The following is a 19,367-nucleotide window of genomic DNA, read 5'->3' as shown; positions in this document are numbered from 1 at the left end:
TTATTTAGTGCCTCTAAACTTATAGGGTATAACTGTATTAACGGTAATATTCTGAGCCTATTAGTTCAATTATTGTTGGTCTGCTTCCTGCTTGCACCTGTTCTGCCTTCCATTTTCCATCACACAGAAGTAATTTTCTTCTATCCACAGGCAATACAACAAATTCTCATAAAGACTGATCTGAACTGAAAAGGAGAAGGATCGTGAACTAATTGCTACATAATCATGCCTGAAAATTGCAATATTGGCACTGGGCTTAAATCTTCTCTCATTACACTTCAGATAAACTGCTGCCTTCCCCTGCAGCCAATTACAGTTCTTTGGTTTTGCAGTTGAAATTCAGTGCTCTTCATGTCCATCTTTCAATGTGTCTGCAGAGAGGGCTATCCCAAACATGCAGCATTCCCATTCATAAACTTGGTCTGCAAGCTGTTAGAAATCAGTCTGGCTTTTCTGGAGCAGGGAAGTATCTCCAACTATTTCCCTTATGCAATCGTTGAAGAGGTGGTGTGTTTGGGAGGCACCTCTTGAGGTTAAGCATTTTCTCTTGATAAAATAAAAGCATAAAAATTGGGCTGTCTCACATATTGTTTCATTTTTATCTTGAAATTCCTATGTGAAATGCTGCACATTTTTTTTGTCTCAGTCAATACACAATCACATTTGGCCACAGAAAAAAATTGATTGATGGAGACTGATCAGTTCAATTCAGTTGAAATTGCAATCCCAAGCTCTAATTTTTTCAGGTAAAACAGCCTGCAGCCAGCACAATTAAGACCATAGAAAATAATAAGTCTCTTTATATATTTACATAACTTTAAATTATTTTACAGTCAGTAGCTGACCATTACCCCTAAACACAAACATACACAGACACCTGCAAAGAATGTTGAAGTCTTCCCATTACAGTAAAAAAGGGAGTATTCTTGTTGGTAACAAGATATTAGTTGAGAAATAAGAATAATTTAAGAAACACATCTCAGAAAGTGATGGCTCACAGTGTATCAAGCTAACAGATTGACAACTACATTTTAATATCATATTAAAAACATCAGAACATATAACACATGACAAATCTTTGCACTAACATGATACAAAAGGTAATTCAGAGTATATGAATTGCATATAATGTAAAATATAATATACCAATGAATTTTAAACTTATGCTTTTATTTGAGAACAAAAGCTTTTTTTCTTTTAAATACCATTAAAGAATTAGCATCTGGGGCAGTAAAACAGAGATATGAGGAAATTATTTGACATTTCAGCAGGGAACTCTGTTAATGAAGACAGAATTGAGGTCAGGATAATGCAATAGTTGGGCAATATCTTTTCATTCTGTAAATAATACAAAACACCTTCATAAAAGCTATTCAGATATGACCATATTACATTTTTTTCTTTGAAATAAATAAGAAACATAGTTGACACCTTATTTAACAAACATTTCTCTAAATTCTTGCCTATGGAAAGTTCTACCAGTCTTTTCTCCTATTATTTTCCTGATATTCTTTTTAAATCTTTTCTTCCTAATGCCACATGTGAAAAGTCTAATCATGAGGATTAATTCATAGGTTTTCATTTATGATTTCTAAACTTCATGATGGGCCTTGAAGTTGAAATTACTTTGAATTTTGGCATAAATAATACCATAATTTCATAGTTTTTGAGCAACCAGTGAAAAAAACCAAACTTTAAAATATATATATAGTCATTTTCATAAATGGATAATGTGTGGGTACTACATTTATAATTTCACAGCATCAGTGGGCCTTTGTTTATATATTTTCTGGGTTGATTGTTTTTTCTTACTTGATTGCAAGCCATCCTAAGGTATCCATGAGATGGGCTATAAAACTAACTGCAAGTTTTGCTTAAATGTTTATTGCAAACTTCATTTTTCTGTATAACAGCAATGGAGGGGGAAATTGCAAACTTTTACACATAATAATGAAAATCAAAATTATACTGACCTATTTGAGGTATTGACCTATTTTTTTTTCCTCAGTAGTATTTTACTGGTACACATATAAAGGAAGAAAAACACCTATGTGCATGTGCTTCCAAGTGTATTTTATCAGCAAAACTAAAAGAAGATGCATGGATGCTGGAAAAGGCTCATTAATCAAACAGATGTAGTTTCCGTAATTATGAAATCTCCCTATTAAGCAGAAGCAGTAAGTCATTAAAATATCTTCACCAGCCTTTTGGCTAAGATCAAGCATAGAATATCTTCTCATTAGGATAATGGATTTCAATAAAATGATATTCCATCATTCTCCATAAGGGAACAAAATGAAACTTTTTGGTTAACTGCAATCGCTTAATCATTCATTATATCTTCCTCCAATCTTGTTCATTCATTTATAAGAGAAAATTAATTCTTCACAAACTCAGCCTACTATCCTGGCAAACTGCATTGAGCATAAAAGTTAACTTTGTAAATTAAATTAAGGGTGGCTTAATGAAATTAATCCAGAAAGTAAAGTGAACCAAAGTAAAGAAGTATATGATTTTCTCTTTCTTTTGGTGGACTTTTTTTTTTTTTTAATTCAGAAAGCCATTAATAGATATGGATTCTTTTTCTTTTTTTTTCAGCAGAATTTATTGAGGAAAATTAGAGATTTATTACATATATTATTTTAATTTTGTTTCATTGTCTTTTTTTTCTTGAATTTCATTTATATTGATTATTTCCTATTTGTTTTCTATACCTTTTGCATTCATTTTACTGTGAATTAAACATCTTAGTTATACATATTTGATTTTGACATATCATTTATGGATTCTGAAGTGGGAGAGAAAAAAATGAACTTGAAAAGCACCGTTTCACTTGGCATATGCTCTTCCAAATTTTATAGATTTTCCTTATCCTGACTGGCTGTCTTCATTCATAGTTGAATGAAAGGATTCAAACATTTTACTATTTGCTTCAAGCTTTTTGCTGATCTTTACTTTGCTACTTCTTATCCTCAATTACTCTGTGTAATCTAGTCATCTGTAAAAGGACAAGTCGTTGTGTCTTCAGTGAACTAAGTCATTTGAGGTTTGATGAAAACTTTCAAATCCTGTTAGAGGCCAATGTGTGAAGACTGTGTTAATGCAAAGTTGAATTCTGGTTGTGTTTATGGTGATTGACAACACAGTACATCTAAACTTTCCCGCACACTTTGGAAAATGCGGACGTGAAGAGACTTTCATCTAAGCAGTACGATTTATGTTGTTGCTGCCCATTCATATGTGCCAGGAATGGCAATTTAAGAGATGTAGAATAGGATGTGAATTCAGGGCAGTCAGCCTACTTGCTATGAAAAGTTCACATCGCAAGTTGCTTGCTGTAGAAATGAATAGTGAATCCTCCAATTCTACCACTGGTTTCAGGCATTGGTGCAGGATATCTGATCTGCAGCCCAAGCTCAAATTTGAAGAACTGCTGCCTAGAACAGGCAAGTACAAATGTTCTGGCTCCCCTGTGAGGTCTTTCCTCTCCTGACACACAGCTATTTAGGCAGCTTTTCTGTGCTCAGTAGAGGGCAAACTGAGCTAAGTCAGGCCTTTGTCAGTGTGTTTGTTTCCTGAAAGCACAGCATATTTGTGATCCTTTGGTACCTCCTCCCCATGTCTTTCATAGAGGAGGAATGCTATCTGGATCATAGAATGGTTAGGGTTGAAAGGGACCTTAATGATCACCTAGTCCCTACCCCCCTTCCATGGGCAGGGACACCTTCCACTAGAACCCCATGTTTCCTTTCAGTGGGAACTTAAGAGGCTGTGTCACAGAGAGTGAAATCCAGGCCTTCACAGATTTGTTCTAGGTGTGAATATTATACTGAGGATGGGCAGAAACATGAAGTAGAAAGCTTCAAATTTGACAATGCAGAAATCATCTTACAAATTAATTTGGTGTTCTTTAGTTCTCCTCAAACAGATCCATAACTTAATGCTTTTACACTACGTTTAGTCAATACCATTGGTGTGAATGTCTTGGTATCTCTGACAAGCAGTGCAGTCAGCTCTCTGATACTTGATTAGCAGCTTGGGGGCTGATCCTGGCCAGCTGCCAGGCATCCCCATCCTTCTGGGGAGAAAACAAGATGGTTGTGAGTCAAAATAAACAGAGAAGTCACTTGCCAACTACCTCATGGGAAAAATATATTTGATTTGGGAAAATGAGTTTATTTTATTATCAATTAAAATAGAGGTGGATGTTGCAAAGAAATCAAACCTAACAACATAAAACACCTTCCCCCTTACCTCAGTCCCTCTTTTTTATCCAGTTCTTAGTTTCACTCTTTTCTTCTGACTCTTTTACCTCTTGACTGAATAGCAGATGGGGATGGGGAATGGTGCTGTCATTGTCCTTTCTGCTGCATCTGTTCTCTGTTTCCCTGCTCTAGCGTGGGGTCCTCTCCATGGGACTGGGACCCTCCAGAAAAATCTGACAGCCAGAATCTTCCTGTCCCTCTTCCTGCTCTCCCTTTTGGGTCTCTCAGGGCCTTTTCTCACTCTTTTTTGCCTCATCCCTCACTTCTGGCTGATGTGTTGATGGCCAGAGAGTCAGCAGAGCCCTGCCAAGACCTGGGCAACTCCAGCTGGCGTGACTGGAAAGTCCTGCAGGTAATCCTGCATTGCAGTCCTTTATATACAGACTTTCCAATGCATTTACAGGAGGCATCCTTCACTTTGAATATAATGAGAATCCATGATCCAGACAAAGGTAATAAACTGTAATGTTAGGCTCTTAATATTCAGATTTATGATCAAAATTGGAGGGGACAGGTTATAAGACACCTTCATTTTTCAGATATGCTGTTTTAACTGTACTGTGTTCCTTTGTTGACATGTTAAACATGTAGGAAGAATAAGGTTGTACCAAGCATAATTATCACATTCTCTTGGCCTTAAAAATGCCTCACTTGTAGCTGAGCATGATAATGATGATACAATAATAGATGCTGCTGCTGTCAATACTGTTTGCATTTGAGAATTAGAAAAACCCAATAATTTATATGTAAAGAATGCTATGTGAACAGGACAAGCTGGATAGCTAAGGCCATTATAAAACTTTTTGTCTTGAATTTTTACAGAACATTAAAATAAGATAGGTGTTTTTATTTAAATCAGGAAGAGGAATATCATATCTAAAAATCTGTCTTTTAAGACCCATTTATATAGGAACATGTTTCTACCTAGCTTTTAAGAGGAATTACATTATAATTCTCTTTAATGAGTGTTTCTTAACTCATGAGTTTTTGATGAGACAAAAATTACATGGGGACAAACTGTGGGCTTTTTAAAACAAACAAACAAAAACCCCCAAACAAACAAAAAAAGATCACAAAAGAAAATTCCCTAAGACCAAATCAAACAAACAAACAAACAAAAACCATAAAATTTTGGGAGCACATGAAGATACCTGGAATTGTAATACTTTGGTATACTAACCCTACTCTTGATTAAGCGCTTTTAAAATTGTTTTTGATGCACAGTAAGTTCAGAACTGGTTTTCCTACTTTGCTACTTCTTCTCTTCTATTTCTATGCAAAATTTTCTTCCTCTTGTCCCAGTTACACACCAGACAAGCATAAGTAAGGCATAAACTCTCTTTTATTATGGATGGAATTTTTTTTTTTTATTATTATTATTTTTTCTTTTTTTGAGGATGCTTAGATACCAAAGACAGGTGAGTTTTGCCTGGGGCAATGCAAAGACTGATGGAGAAGTGCAGCACCATCCTTCCACCCTTTCTTTTCAATCTTTTCTTGTATGACAGAACCATAAAGATCTGAATTATCAACACTAATCAGTACAGGCAGCCTGTGTCCTTTGACTTGCACTTTTTAGTCTGGGTAGAAACATTTTTTTCAGTTAAGTAACTCTTTGGAAATGTTCAATCTATTTATTTTGTAGAGGAAAATGCATACACACGTTTTCTTTTTTGGGGGGAGGAGGCTGGAAAAAAGCAAATTTAATTTAACCACAATGTTCTCTGTATACTTTAGGAACCTGTTATGTTGTACATTTGCTGTGGTATTCTTAGGGCAGAGAAGCTTAAGATACAGGCCTTTTTTCTCAGTAGCAGTACTTCAAGAGAGGAAATACAGCCAGAAAGTTTAATCTGAGTATGGATCTCAAAGTATTGGGGTCTTCTGTATCTCCTGTGTTTGCATCTGACTGTTTCATTTGACATCATGACTTGCTCAGGTATTCTGGGAAATAGCAGTAGAAGGTGTTGTGCCTATTTGACTGAACATCACCCTATTACCAACACAAAATCCAGACACCACTATACAATGATTGATTGTTACCTGTTCCTCTCTTCTGCCCTTTTCAAGCCAAATGATAAAAATTATTCATGAATGTTAGACCTATAGTCATAGTTTTGAATCCCTAAAAATGAAAAGTACAAAATAAGAAGCAGATCATATGGTAACTTCTTTTGTAAAATCGTACCTACAGCTGGATTCCATGTGTCATTTACTAATATTCCTTCTTTTGAAAAAATCTGAGCTACTCTAAAATTTGGATATGTATTTTCCTGGTAAGTGCCATGGTTTATACACTTGAATCTCACTTAAAGCTGTTTGAATTCTGTATCTGATTGTGCCATTTTTTGATATCACTTCCTATGCTCATGTTAACAATAATAATGGCTGACCCTGGCTTTCTTTGCACTGGAATTTAATTCCTTTTTAAAAAGAACAAGGACCTGAAACACTCCAAATCTGTATCTTGTCCCATTAATGATAAAGCCATTATAGACCCTTACCATCCCCTCCAAGATTTTATTGTCTCCCATGAATATAGAACTAACAGCTAGAGTTTGGACACACCACATTCTGGAATTAAAAACTGAGTGTCATTTCAAAACTAGAGACTGCATTTTAGACTGATATTTCTCACTTTAGCTATCCTATGTTAGAAAGTAATTGACATATCTTTTATACAGATTTTTTTTACTGTTTGCCATTTTCTTCTGCTGGCATTAAGTCTCTTATTTTAAACTTTGACTTTAAACCCAAGTTTTACTCCTAGAAAACTTTGAATCCAAGCAGACTGACAAGGAGTTGTCTTGTGATGCTAGTTTCCCTGACCTGTGTCAGAAACAGGAATTCTATAAATACTTTACACCTGTGAATCAAGAATTCTCATCTATACAACTTGTAGGTCTGTCAGAAAGAAAATTGTTCTATTCAGCTTCAGATACACAAATTCATGCAAATCTTCATATCTCCATGTAACAATGGTGGGATTTTTTTTTTTTTAGTCTTTAGGGAAATAAATAATCATTCTACCTTTAATTATTAAATAATACTAGGTGCTGTCAAACCTTGGGGAATATGGTAAAACACATCCACAAAATGTGTGCTATGAAGCCACTGTTCTGAACTGATTTGTACCTTGTGCTCTTGCTTGTGTGCTTAAGGATGCTGAACACATTGGAGTCAACTTGCAGATCTTTTACCAGCATATGAAAACATTTTTTAGCCTGCTCTGATTTACATATCTCTTTTCTTCAAGGTATTAGTATAAGAAATTTGTGGCTCTAGTGTCTAAATTCACATCCATGTTTTATAATTGTTTTGGATTTCCCAGTATGTATAACAAGCCTCAGAAAATGCTGTGTCTCACAGGTTGGTTGTAACGCAGCTTGCTCTTTTCAGTCTATATACAGAGAGTTCAAACATGTAAACTATGTTCACATTTTTCTATTATCAAATGGTCTTCAATTTCTTTTGTTGTTGCTCTTACTTTCCTAGCCACAATTCTAGCCAAGATTTTGGACCTAAGAAAACCTGCAAATGATATCAACATGGTTTGGAAAACTTATCTTCTGGTTTTGGGAAATCAAATCAAGGCCAACATGATTCAAACGTATGCCATATATACCCTACATTAATGCAGGAGTAAAGAAAAAGATCAAAAATATTTCTTCTTTCACCTGCAAAAATACCTTTCCAGAATACTTTGTTGTTGCTTTGGTGGAATCAATGCATTATGAAAATTTAATTTCTTTGGTCATTTGATACTTCTTCAGAAATGTGGGAAAGACTGCTTTTTAACAAGAGAGTTCGCAAAATAAAATCAGAGTTAATCCTCCCATGCACCAGTGACAGGAATTGAGAAAGCACATATTTTAGTCTTAGCTGGAGGCAAAAAATCTTCAAAGAAGAGGCAGGAAACAAAAGTTAGACCTTATTTATCTTTTGCACAGAAGAAAAGAATAATCTGTCAGTATAGTATGGTTACATTCATATATCACACACCTTTTGGCTTTTGCTTCTCTCATGACTTCTAATATTAGACAACTGATAAACAGTGGACTAATAGCTTCTGCTATAAATATGACATGTCTGTTTTCTCTAAAGGGGATATGAAGGTAAACACCAATGGACAAACATGGAATTAATAATCCTTTTGAATAAAACCCAGATTTTAAGCTTAAGTTATGTTTGCTTTCTGCTCTGTAAATTGAGAAACAATTCTCTGCTGCGTTTCGCATAACCTGCTAATTTCTATTTTTGTGCCTCATCTAACCAAAGACAGAATGTGCTTTGCATGCTTAATGGTATTAAATATTTTGGCTGCCTGGTAGGAACAGAGTTTTCTCCCTAGCCATTTTAGGGGAAGTATAGTTTTCTGGTAAGGCCTTCAGACAGGAATATGCAGCTTTTGCTGAGTTAACTTTTTCACAAGACTTTTGTTAAACATCTTAACCAATATGTGGGTAGGCAGATAGTCTCATTACAGATAATAAAATATTTTTAACATAATTTTTTGAAATTATTTTATATAAATTGCATACACTAAAACATCTATTTTTATGTATGATTCATTGGTTTGAGAATTAATGTTTGGCTTTTTGTGGGAGTGTTTTTATTTTTGAAGTGCCCAGCAATTTTAAAGTCACTGTTTGCTTTGATCTTGCCTAAATTAGATAAAGCCTAGAATAACATCTCTAAATTCTGAACAATTATGTTGATAAAGATCTGGTAAAAATAGAGAGACCATTATAATAAGTAGGACTATGAGGAAAGAAAACACCATATTTTCTTTTTGCTAGAGGTGAAAACTTAATTTTAGACATGGAAACCTGCTAAAGCAATGGTGAAAAGTAAAGCTGTTTGAGAAAAATATCTAGAAAATTAGTTTTTATACATTAGTGTTTTACCTCTGGGTTCTAAAAACCAAAAAAGTCAAGCTAAGAACAGAAAAAAACCCCACTCACAAAAAAAACATCTCCCCTAACAAACCCCTAACAAACCCAACTTCCCTCTCCCCCCACCCCTCTTCAAAAAAAGAAACTAGTTGATATAAAGTTGACTGAGGAGGAACATAAGCTGTGTAATTAATGAAATTATTCTAATTTTAATGAGATTTAACAAAAAAAAAAAAAAATCCAGAAGATTTTAATCTTTTTCTTAATCTTTTTCTTCATCATTGTGGGTCCTTCTGCCTGCTGCTCTAAAACTTCATGTGACCTGGTTCCTTCATACTTAACTCAGGTATCAATCTGTGAAAAATCACATGTACCTGTAAAGACACCTAAGCTGGAGCTTTTTTTGCTGTAAAAGTCCTTCAAAATGCTCAGGTATTTTCAGCAGTGAAAAGGTGAAGAACTACATTTGCATGCCAGAAGGTTAATAATTTAAGAGGCATCTGAGGGTTGGATATGCAAAAATATGGAAATATACTTGAGTTTTACTTTACATAGAGTTGATAGTCAACTATTGCTTATGCAATAAAGACAATGTAATGAAAGCCCAAGCATGCAACCAGACTGACTGACTTTCAATTATTCCAGGTGCCATTAACTTGAGTAGTAGAGATTTTTTTTTTTTAATGAGCAAAAAAGATGCAGGCTTCTCATGCAACTCTGAGTTTCACAGGGTGAAAAACAGTTTACAAATGTGTTTATAAATGACACAGTAGCAAGGGTGGTAACATTGGATGGATTCCCAATGGACTGTAGACTCTAAAGTGGACCAAAGGCAATCCAGATGTGCTGTTGCTTTAGAGTGATGTGAAAATTTCTCTTGTCCACTCTCTTCCAACAAAAAAAAACAAAACAAAAATAACTCAAACCACAGCCTCCAGCCAACACCAGCTGCCTAAGTAGTCTTACTGTAGATAAGCTTAGACACTATAAAAAGAACATATATTTTTAAAATAGTTTAAAACTGAATTTTACAAAGTTATGAAATAATGTATACATTTAGTTTTCATGTGCCTTGTTCTTTCCAAATGTAAAATCCTGAATTAAATAAACATTTTCATAAACAAAAAATTTAAAATTACATTTTTCTGAAAAATGTAATTAGGGAGATTTTTGATACAGTTTTCTATTTTTCCTTTATGAGAAGTTGAACTTTTGATACATTTTAATTTCAGGAAGCTTCTTTGTATACATTTATAATGGTTGCATAATTTAATTTAAAAAAAATCCTAATATTTCTGGGTAATTTGTAAATCACTATAATTAATGATGTTAGCCTTAACCATTTGCTCATTTTCAGTGGTTGAAGAGAGACTACTTGGAGACTACTGCGTATTATGTTGTATACCACTTGATGATAGCAATGCATCGAGAAATGTCTCATAGTAGTCATAAAACACATTGCACATTCATACAATTTTTATGATATTTTCATTTCCTATGATTCCCAGGGATGTTAAAAAAAGTTTATTAAAAATTCCTCAAACCAAGAAAGTTTTCTTACTTATTAATAGCCTGGGCCTTGTGATAGAATAGGGTAGTAACTTGTAGAAATCAAAATTTGTGCCCATACCATGACCTTTCAGATTAATAACTCATTGGCTATTCTAAAAAACTGGTCAATAGCTATCAGAAATGAAGTGTGGGAAAAAGACACTTTGGAAGATCTTGTAAAGTACTGTCTGTCTTTTTGCTTGTCTCATCCACATGCACTTTTAGAGATGGCCATGGGGATGTATCCAGTACTGCCCAAAGATGAATTCCTGATTCAGAGCTAGAACAAAGAAACAGATCTCACTGCCTGTCCACTGCTCTGAGCAGCATAACCACCATAACAAAACAAACAAACAAACAAACAAAAAAATTACCTGAGACTTCTTCCTTTACTTATAGAGCTCTAAAAATGGCTTGATATAAACCCCAAAACAAGTTACCTTAATTCTTAAGTCTTGTGCGAAGACCACCATTAATGTAATTTATGGCTTCACCTTGGAGGGGGAAAAAGAGCTGCTATTTTTTCTTCCTTTCCAGCAGCAGCTAACCTTTTGAGCAACAATGTATTATCTCTGTTGATGGTATGCAACTTAAAGTGGAATATGAAACATCCCAGGTGATCAGTATAACTGGTCTAATTTTTTCGATTACAGCTGACCTTGAGCAATACTTGCAGAAAAGCTTCTTGGGCTCATTTGCTCATGAAGCTGAATGTGAATTTGACTCCCTAATAGTCCACCAAGAGTGTTGTGTGAAATGTCACATGTGAAGAATCTGCCAGCTTCTGCAATATGGAAAATAGGTGGGACAGGAGAAGGTGAAAAATTAAGCTTCTACTCTAGCAGTGGTCACCCCAACTTAGTATCTAGATAAAGAGGCACAAGAAACTTTGGGAGGAGTAAAGTTAACTTGTTATCCTGAGAAAGAGAAAGAGAAAGAGAAAGAAAAAGTGGCAGTATGTGGTGGGTTTTTTTAGACTGTATTCCTAGCCAAGGAAAACACAATAAAACATGCAAAAGGCAGAAGGTTTGTTTGAACCACCCCAAATGTATTGAAGGCTGGTACCTTTGGCAAGTAGAACTGACAGGCAAGTATTTTCTTTCCACATAAGAGGAGATTTTCTTTGATAAACTCTTTACTGATTTTTTTTCTGACTTCAGTACTTGAGAGCATGAGGTATATCCTACCTGGCTTTTTTCAGCCATTACCTGTGTTCCTGTCACACGTGATCTGAAGTTTGGAGAGAGGCATATCGTACCGGGCAGCAGGGTTGTGACACAGGGTGAAGGATGAAATTCAACTTATAACAGCCTGTGCTCAATAACATCTGCTTCTAAGTTTGATTTTTAAAGGGGTTGCCACAGATGATGTGCTGCTTTGAAGTATCTCCTGCTTTTTGGCTTGCATCACTTTAAAGGTTCATTTGAAACAGTGCATAAAATATTCTAGCAGCTTGTGCTTATTTATTCCTACTCTTTGGGGAGACATAGGCTTGTGAATTAAACTTGGTGTATTCTAGCATTCATTTTGGATTATAAAACCTGCCTGTGCTATATGGAAAGTGAGGCTGTCTCAGCATAATAATACACTGCAATCCAAACCAGCCACATTAATATTCCTATTGGTTGTCATTGGAGATATGCCAGTTCCCATATGTACTTCCCCACATTTCAGAGTGCCCTTGCAATCTCATGACTGCTTTTCAGAAGTGCTTGGTGGCTTATTCTTTCTCCTCAGCACACTACAGTGAAATTAAGTATTCAAATCGGAGGAGAAGAATGTGTTTAGGATAACTAGCATTTAGCACACAGTACAAATTAAACCCAGATGATATGATTCTCTCCCTTGCTCCCTAACATTTATCTTGGAATTCATATTTAAAGCATATTTTGCATTACAAGATTGAAATTGCTTATAACTTTTTTCTCCCCTACACGAGACAGGCATTTTTGTATAATTAATTAGTTGGAAATACTGTAAATAGTTCAGATTTTGTGGTTTGTATTGGAAATGTTCTGTTTGTCTAGTGTAAAAGAGAACTGATTAGAACTTTTGGATAGAGAATCAGGGCTTTGGATATTTCTTGACTAAGATATTTTTTTTCAGTGCTGATACAGACTGAGTCATCTCTTTCATCTTCTGCTAGAGATTTATTATGGTTATTTTTAATTCAGAACACAATATTGACATTGCAGTCATTTGCCTTTTTGAATCTAAGTTGTTCAGCTTTTGAGTTCTCCATTTCTGACATACACATATGGAGCTTTTTTTAGTAAAGTTTTTATTGGTGCCATGTTTATGTCTTAGATCTATCCTTAAGCAAAATTGTTGTCCTAGATTATAATTTGATAGGAAATCTTGACTGAAGATTTTAAAGTAGGAGGGGTGAGTGATGGATTTGGTATTTATTTAAAGGTATGTTCCTCAGTGCACAATGGACCATATGATGTAAAATCTTTTCTTATTCAAAAGCATACTTAGTAAGCCACTATCACTTATTTCTAATGAGTTACAGTTATCAATATCCAAATATTTTTTTTTTCATTTTTGAAACCACTTTACACTTCATAGCTCTCCTTTTCCTTTGATGACAGATTCTTTACAAGAGCTTCTGGGAGACCCTCTGATGCAGTTCCAAATTATTCATAAAAACTACCTGTGACTATAAAAGTATATTGTTCCCATTTCTTAATATTTTTAGGTAGTTTGTATGCATTCTAACCTACTACTAGATACAATGTCAAGAAGACACAGATGCACTGCAGATTGGTTTTTTTCATCTACTCAGGCTACTTTGATAAGATATGTCAGCAACTTTACAGGTGACCTGTTTATTGATCAGGAAGCATTTGAACAGAATCCTGTGAAGTGAAGCATCAAGGTATTTTACTCTGCTTTGCCCATCAAAAATCATTGAAGTGACTGGTATAGTGAGGATAAAATTTAATAACCTATGGGGTTGATAAGAGAGTTTGTGCATATATGGTCTGCTTTGTGCTGCAGTCAACATCTGTCCCTTCAAATAATGTGGTCCCTACTCCCCTGAGAGTTCACAGACTAGTCAGTGGGAAATAAAGCAATTGCAGGCAAAATAAGAAACAGGCCTTTTTTAGTTTATCCAGCATGATGGGTAGGATATAAAAATAATAAGCTATAAATAGACAGTAAAATAGGAAAGAACAGGCAGATATATTTTCTTTGTTTTGTTGAGTGTGAATGCCAGAAATATGAGAGGCTGCAGTTGATAGGACAAAAGACCCATCTCATCTGCTATTTGGCTTCCAATAAACAGGTGCCTGAGAAATAGTAAGAACAGAGTAAGTGCATAGCGCACTTTAGTTTCAATGATTTGTATGTCTTGTAGATGTTTTGCATTTGTGTTTAATGACATTAGGTGGCCTTCATTACATTGATCTAATTATTAGAATCTTAAGACTTGTTTTTGATGGGAATATACTTGTTATTTCCCTCTGAATAGGGAAGTCAGAGCAAATATCATCATACCTATAACAAAATTATCAGTTATCTTGTTGTAAACAGAGTGGAGTGGAAGTGTCTTCTTGCTTCAAAAAAGGACCATTCAAATAGACCTAAGCTGCCTTGGCCTTTAATATATCACTGAGATAAATGGTATGGAGGAGAGTTTATTCCTTTGCTGCTGTGATGCTGGCAGGAGTGTGCTCTGTAATTGATTAACAGGGCACAGTGCATTGACTTATATGGGGAAGGCTATTATATCTCAGTAACAGGAAGGTATATGTGATTCTGGTTACAGTAAGTAAAAAATTGGATTCTGCAGGAAGTAACTAAAACTGCTGGAAGAACAAAAGGTTCCCAAAGATTTATTTTTTTTATTCTTATATCTGTGGTATAACAGTATTTCATATTCTAACGGAAGTTTAAATAGTGCAATATATTTAGTGAAATATACTTAGTATGGAATTGAAATTTTCATACAGGGCTAGCAATATTAGCTTATGTAAGCAGTCTTTTAACTTTTGTTCTGTTGGACCTAAAGTCATGAGTTAATGATGAGGTGCAATAACTTTTTAAAGTCTATTACTCTGAAATATAGTCCTTCCCTATAACTCATACACATTTATGGTGAATTTCCCATATTTTAAATCCTAAATGAGCAGGCAGATTGGAAGGTTTGGTTTTTTTAAAGCAATGAAAAAGTGGGATTTATTTTTTTTCTTATAAGCTGCTATGTCAAAATAGATATAGGACAGGATTACAGTTCTAAACAATAATGAAAGCAAATGGTATCAGCTCAGGTTTTTTTCTAACCCCCACCACAGTATTGATGATTACAAGAAAGTTAAGAAATCAGAGGGCTTAGGTTAAATACTTCAGAAGCACACATACATAACATGAAGCATTTTTGTGACTGTCTGTAAAAATTGTGACCTCAGTGGCAAATAGATGCTCCCTATGAGGTTGTATTTTTTTATTTTTATCTCAAGTCAAGCTTCTCTGTCTTTTTTATTTGAATCCAAGAGTATGGGTTAATGAAACAGAGATAAGGCAGACCATTAATGATTTAGAAATTAGTATTCATTCCAAATAAATTTTCCATATTTCCTTTTGTTCACCTTCAGCATTAGCACCAATATAACAGCTGTCAAATAGAAAGGAGGGGATATTCTCAATAGCTACTTGAACCAGTAAAAGATCTGGAGTTGTGATGAGCTTCTATTTTTGGAAGAGGCTTTTTTCATCTGTCATGTTTTTTCTGAGCTCATTGTCAAAATCCTGTTTATTTCTGTTGCAGAAATGAAGAGTTTGCTCATATTTTTGAGATAACTTTTTTATAGTTTATTTATGTTTTAGGATAGATCTTCTATTTCACATTTTTTTTTCAGACTGTAGTAAGCAGTAGCCTCCCATTATATTAGTAATAAATCAAATTGCATAAATTGAACACATTTTTTATAACTAAGTTTTTATAATTCTAATATTTTTCCAGGAAGACACAGGTTTTTCCTCGCACCCCAGTTTGAAGCTATGGGTGGCAGAAAAATTGCATAAACCTAACAATTTACTTTACAAGATATATTTAAAAACCCTCAGGAAACAGAACAAAGGTACATGTTCAATCTTAGTTTTCATTACTGATGAGAATATGCTTTTTTTCCTTAAGGGAAAATATCATGTAATATAAGGATGCAAAAATGATATAAAAATATTTTGTTATGTATTTTTGAAAACTTCTGATTGTGTGTTGCTCTGCTTTTAAATGTTTAATTCCATTTTTACCTAGACAGCAGGATTAATGGTAAATGCCTTCAAGTCTCCAGCTAGATAACACTAAGAAATAAGTAGTAGCACAAGCAGTTTGCAAGTTGAAAAGTAAATATGATCTACAGAAAATAAACCAATAAATAAAGAAATGCTTCAGGAAAACTTTGTCAAGTAGTTCTGTGTTTATGTGATTATGGCACTTGGGACAAAAATTAGCAATTATGGCAGTCTGCTGCTCCCTTCTATTCTTAGCTTTAACCTTCCAACACTTTGAAATAAAAGCAGCCTGGCAGGCAGGATCTGAAAGCACAGGTCTGTCCTCTGTGCCAGCCCCTGCTCCCAGGCTGAGGTGTGTGCTGCCAGCTGTGGTGAGAGGAACACCCAGCTGCAGGCTTCTGACCAAATGTGCTGCTCTGCTGCAGCCAAAGCAGAGGGAGGAGGAAATCGATCTTTCTGGTTTGTGGTATTAGCAATAATGTTTCAAACCATTTATCTTCCCTTGTCAAAATTCCATCATTAAATACTGCGCTAGTGAACTTAAAAGTCATTGGAATTATCCTTTAATTCAGTCCAAAGCAGCTGCCCTTTACTCTTGCTTGTGCTTGCGTGGAATTTTTTTTCCTTTAATGTTTGTTAACTCAGAGATTTGTAAAGGACACTTATTTTCTTTGTTAAATGTCAAAACACTGATTCTGGAATGAATGTTGTTTTGTATTTCTGTACTTCACTTTCTATTTCTCTGAAAGAAGATTATTTTTTTTACTGCATGAGACTGCACATTTTAGCGGAATTGCATTATATATTACTTGATTTACTCAAAGCCTTTTTTTTTTCCCTCTTAAAGTTCTTTAGAAGGTAGGAATAACTTGGTCTCCATGTGTGATCAAGTTTTACCAAACTACTGGTTTTTAATTGTACCAAAACTAGGTGCTGTGGCTGAGCATTAAATATGCTGCTTATGTATATTTAGACCTATTGTGTACCACCTAATACTTTCTAGATTCCTAAATTGAGGATATTTCCACTTACAGCAGAGACTGGGCTTCAGTGCATGTGTTTAAAAAGATTGGTGAGCCTTACTGGTATAGGCTAAAGCTTTTTTTAAGTTTTACCTGTGATATAAATGAGTAATTTAAGCTACATATTTCTCCCATCTGCTGAATTACCTACAAAAACTCAACAAAAGGCAGTACATAAATTGAGTATTTGAAAAATCCTAAGCCAGTTCTCTTCATCCTAATTTATATCATATAAAAGAAGGAGATATGCTTTACAGTTTTTTTCTTCATTAGGAAGGCTACAATACTGATTTTAGAATTTTTTCCATTTTAGATGCTAATACCAAGTTAATCTTCTTTATAAAGGGGTAAAATGGAAATGAAGTACTCAAATGAATTATAGAGATTAGTTAGTATAGTGTTTTTCAGTGAATCTGTTGTATCTGATAATTCATAGGCATTCATTAATGTTCCCTAATTTATTTTCCTTTTTTTTTAATGTCAGATTTATCAGCACTTCTATTACAGAAATGAAAATGTGTATCTTATCAACTTCTTAGAAAGCTGTCATGATAATACTTTAGCACTAGTGTTTTGTGTCACTAAAAACATCCCAGATACATCAGGGTAGGCTTTTTTGTTCAACTGCTGTATCCCTAAGGAGGGTGATGGCTAATGGTTAGATGACATTATTACCTTATTTTGTCAGTGCTTGAAGTCTTTATTTTCTCATGTCAGTGTGTGTGTCTGTGATTTTTGTGGGTTTTCTTGTGGTTTTTGAGGTGAGTTTTTGTTTATTTTGTTGGTTTGTGTTTGTAGGGGTTTTTTGTTGAAAAGCTGTGATGTAGCTACATGCATTCCACACATACAAAAGTAACAAGGATGTGTTATCACCCAGAGGGAAAATAAAGGGCACATTGTCACCTAATGCATATGACTAACTAAGAGCATAAAATGAATCTGTTTTCTTGTGTTTCAGAAAAGTGTGATGAACCTCTGATCTCAGCACTACCCCATTCCTCCTTCAGCAGTTCATCATCCATGACAAGCAGCTATGTGCCAGGGTATGCCAAGTTAAACAAGCGAGGAGGTAAGGGACATTCTCAACCTTAATGTTTGGATATTACAAGAAGTGATGAATGATATTTTTAATGTGAAAATGTGTTTTTTGTGGAATACTATTGCTTATGCTTGTTTGAACAGACTGTTTTTATCAACTGAATTAATTCCTTTTTCATTGTACGGGACAGTAATTTCACTGCAGGGAGAAGGGCACTACCAGTAATATGTAGCAGCAGGGGCCACATGCCTGATGTCAATGGACTCATTCAGTACAGGTGCATAATTGGCTTCACATAAAAGGGTATACCTGTCTTCAGTGGGTAAATAAGCATGTGCAAGGTCAAAGGTTGGGACAAAGATAAATAGCTTTGATGTGATTTGTTGACGTAACTTGTTCCCAGCTCAGCAATGACTGCTGTCATTCAGGTTTTTTTCTGTCACCACAGGGACTTTTGCATATATATCTGTAATGCAGTGAATATATCTGTAATGCGGCAAGTATCTATCTGAACTTTGGTCAGACCTAACAAAGGTGCCTCAGATTTAGTGGTTGGAAGAACAGGTGCATAAATTTGATGGCCTACCTGGTTTAATGGTACTTAGGCACCATCCTGTGCCTTGTAAGGCTACCTGGAGCAGAAGCTAGACAGTGTTAAAGGAATAAAGTAGGTATTTATTAAAAAGACCTTCAAAGGATACGCCTTGGGCAGTATAAGAACCAGGCCATGGCTCCACCCAAGATGGACTCCCAAGTTATGATTTTTCACACTTTTTAAAGTTTTGGTCCATTTACATATTGCGGTTAATTGTCCAATTACAGCTTCAGGTTATGAAGTCCCATCCTCCCAGACTGCACTCCACAATTTGCTGCTGTTTATACATTTTAGGCCTGAAGCTGCAAAGGTGTCCTTGGTTCTCGGGCTGGAAAAGGATGGTTTTGTCTAACTATACTTAGAGAGAACTTGCTAACACTTTGTACGAAGTTGAGAATTACATACAAATGCACTACAGAATCTGGAAAATATGGAAAGTAAAACTTAAGGCATCATTTCCCCCCTTTAGACACAAACACTGTGAGTAGTGCTGGTGGCACTGCCAGCTCTTCCAATTGTCTGGTGGTCATCATGTAGGAAGGGACGAGCTGGGTCTAATGCAAGCCAGGAAGCATAATCTGTGACTGGGGAAGAATATGAGGTGAGTCCAGGCATGGCTATTCCTATCATGTGGTTCAGGTAGTACCTGGAAGCTGAAATGGGACCCCCAAGCTCACTGGCAGGGTGAGTGGGTTCTCCACTGAATAATGTAATTATGGCTTGTTGGTACTCTCAGAGTCCTGACACTGATCTTGGTTT

The 19,367-nt window shown here is 35.2% G+C and overlaps 1 protein-coding gene across 1 annotated transcript in view; it reads left to right on the top strand.

Annotated features, from left to right (window-relative positions):
* Positions 1-19,367, top strand: part of CNTNAP2 (contactin associated protein 2) — a 1,020,050-nt gene that overhangs the window by 299,329 nt on the left and 701,354 nt on the right. Inside the window, exon 2 of the mRNA XM_015618213.3 lies at positions 17,933-18,043. Coding sequence (XP_015473699.1) covers positions 17,933-18,043 — 111 coding nt within the window. The remainder of the gene's footprint in view (positions 1-17,932; positions 18,044-19,367) is intronic.

The sequence above is a fragment of the Parus major genome, chromosome 2 (assembly GCF_001522545.3).
Source record: "Parus major isolate Abel chromosome 2, Parus_major1.1, whole genome shotgun sequence".
Taxonomy (NCBI): Eukaryota; Metazoa; Chordata; class Aves; order Passeriformes; family Paridae; genus Parus; species Parus major.
Note: the sequence above shows the minus strand (reverse complement) of the source record. Positions and strands in the feature narration are given on the sequence as shown.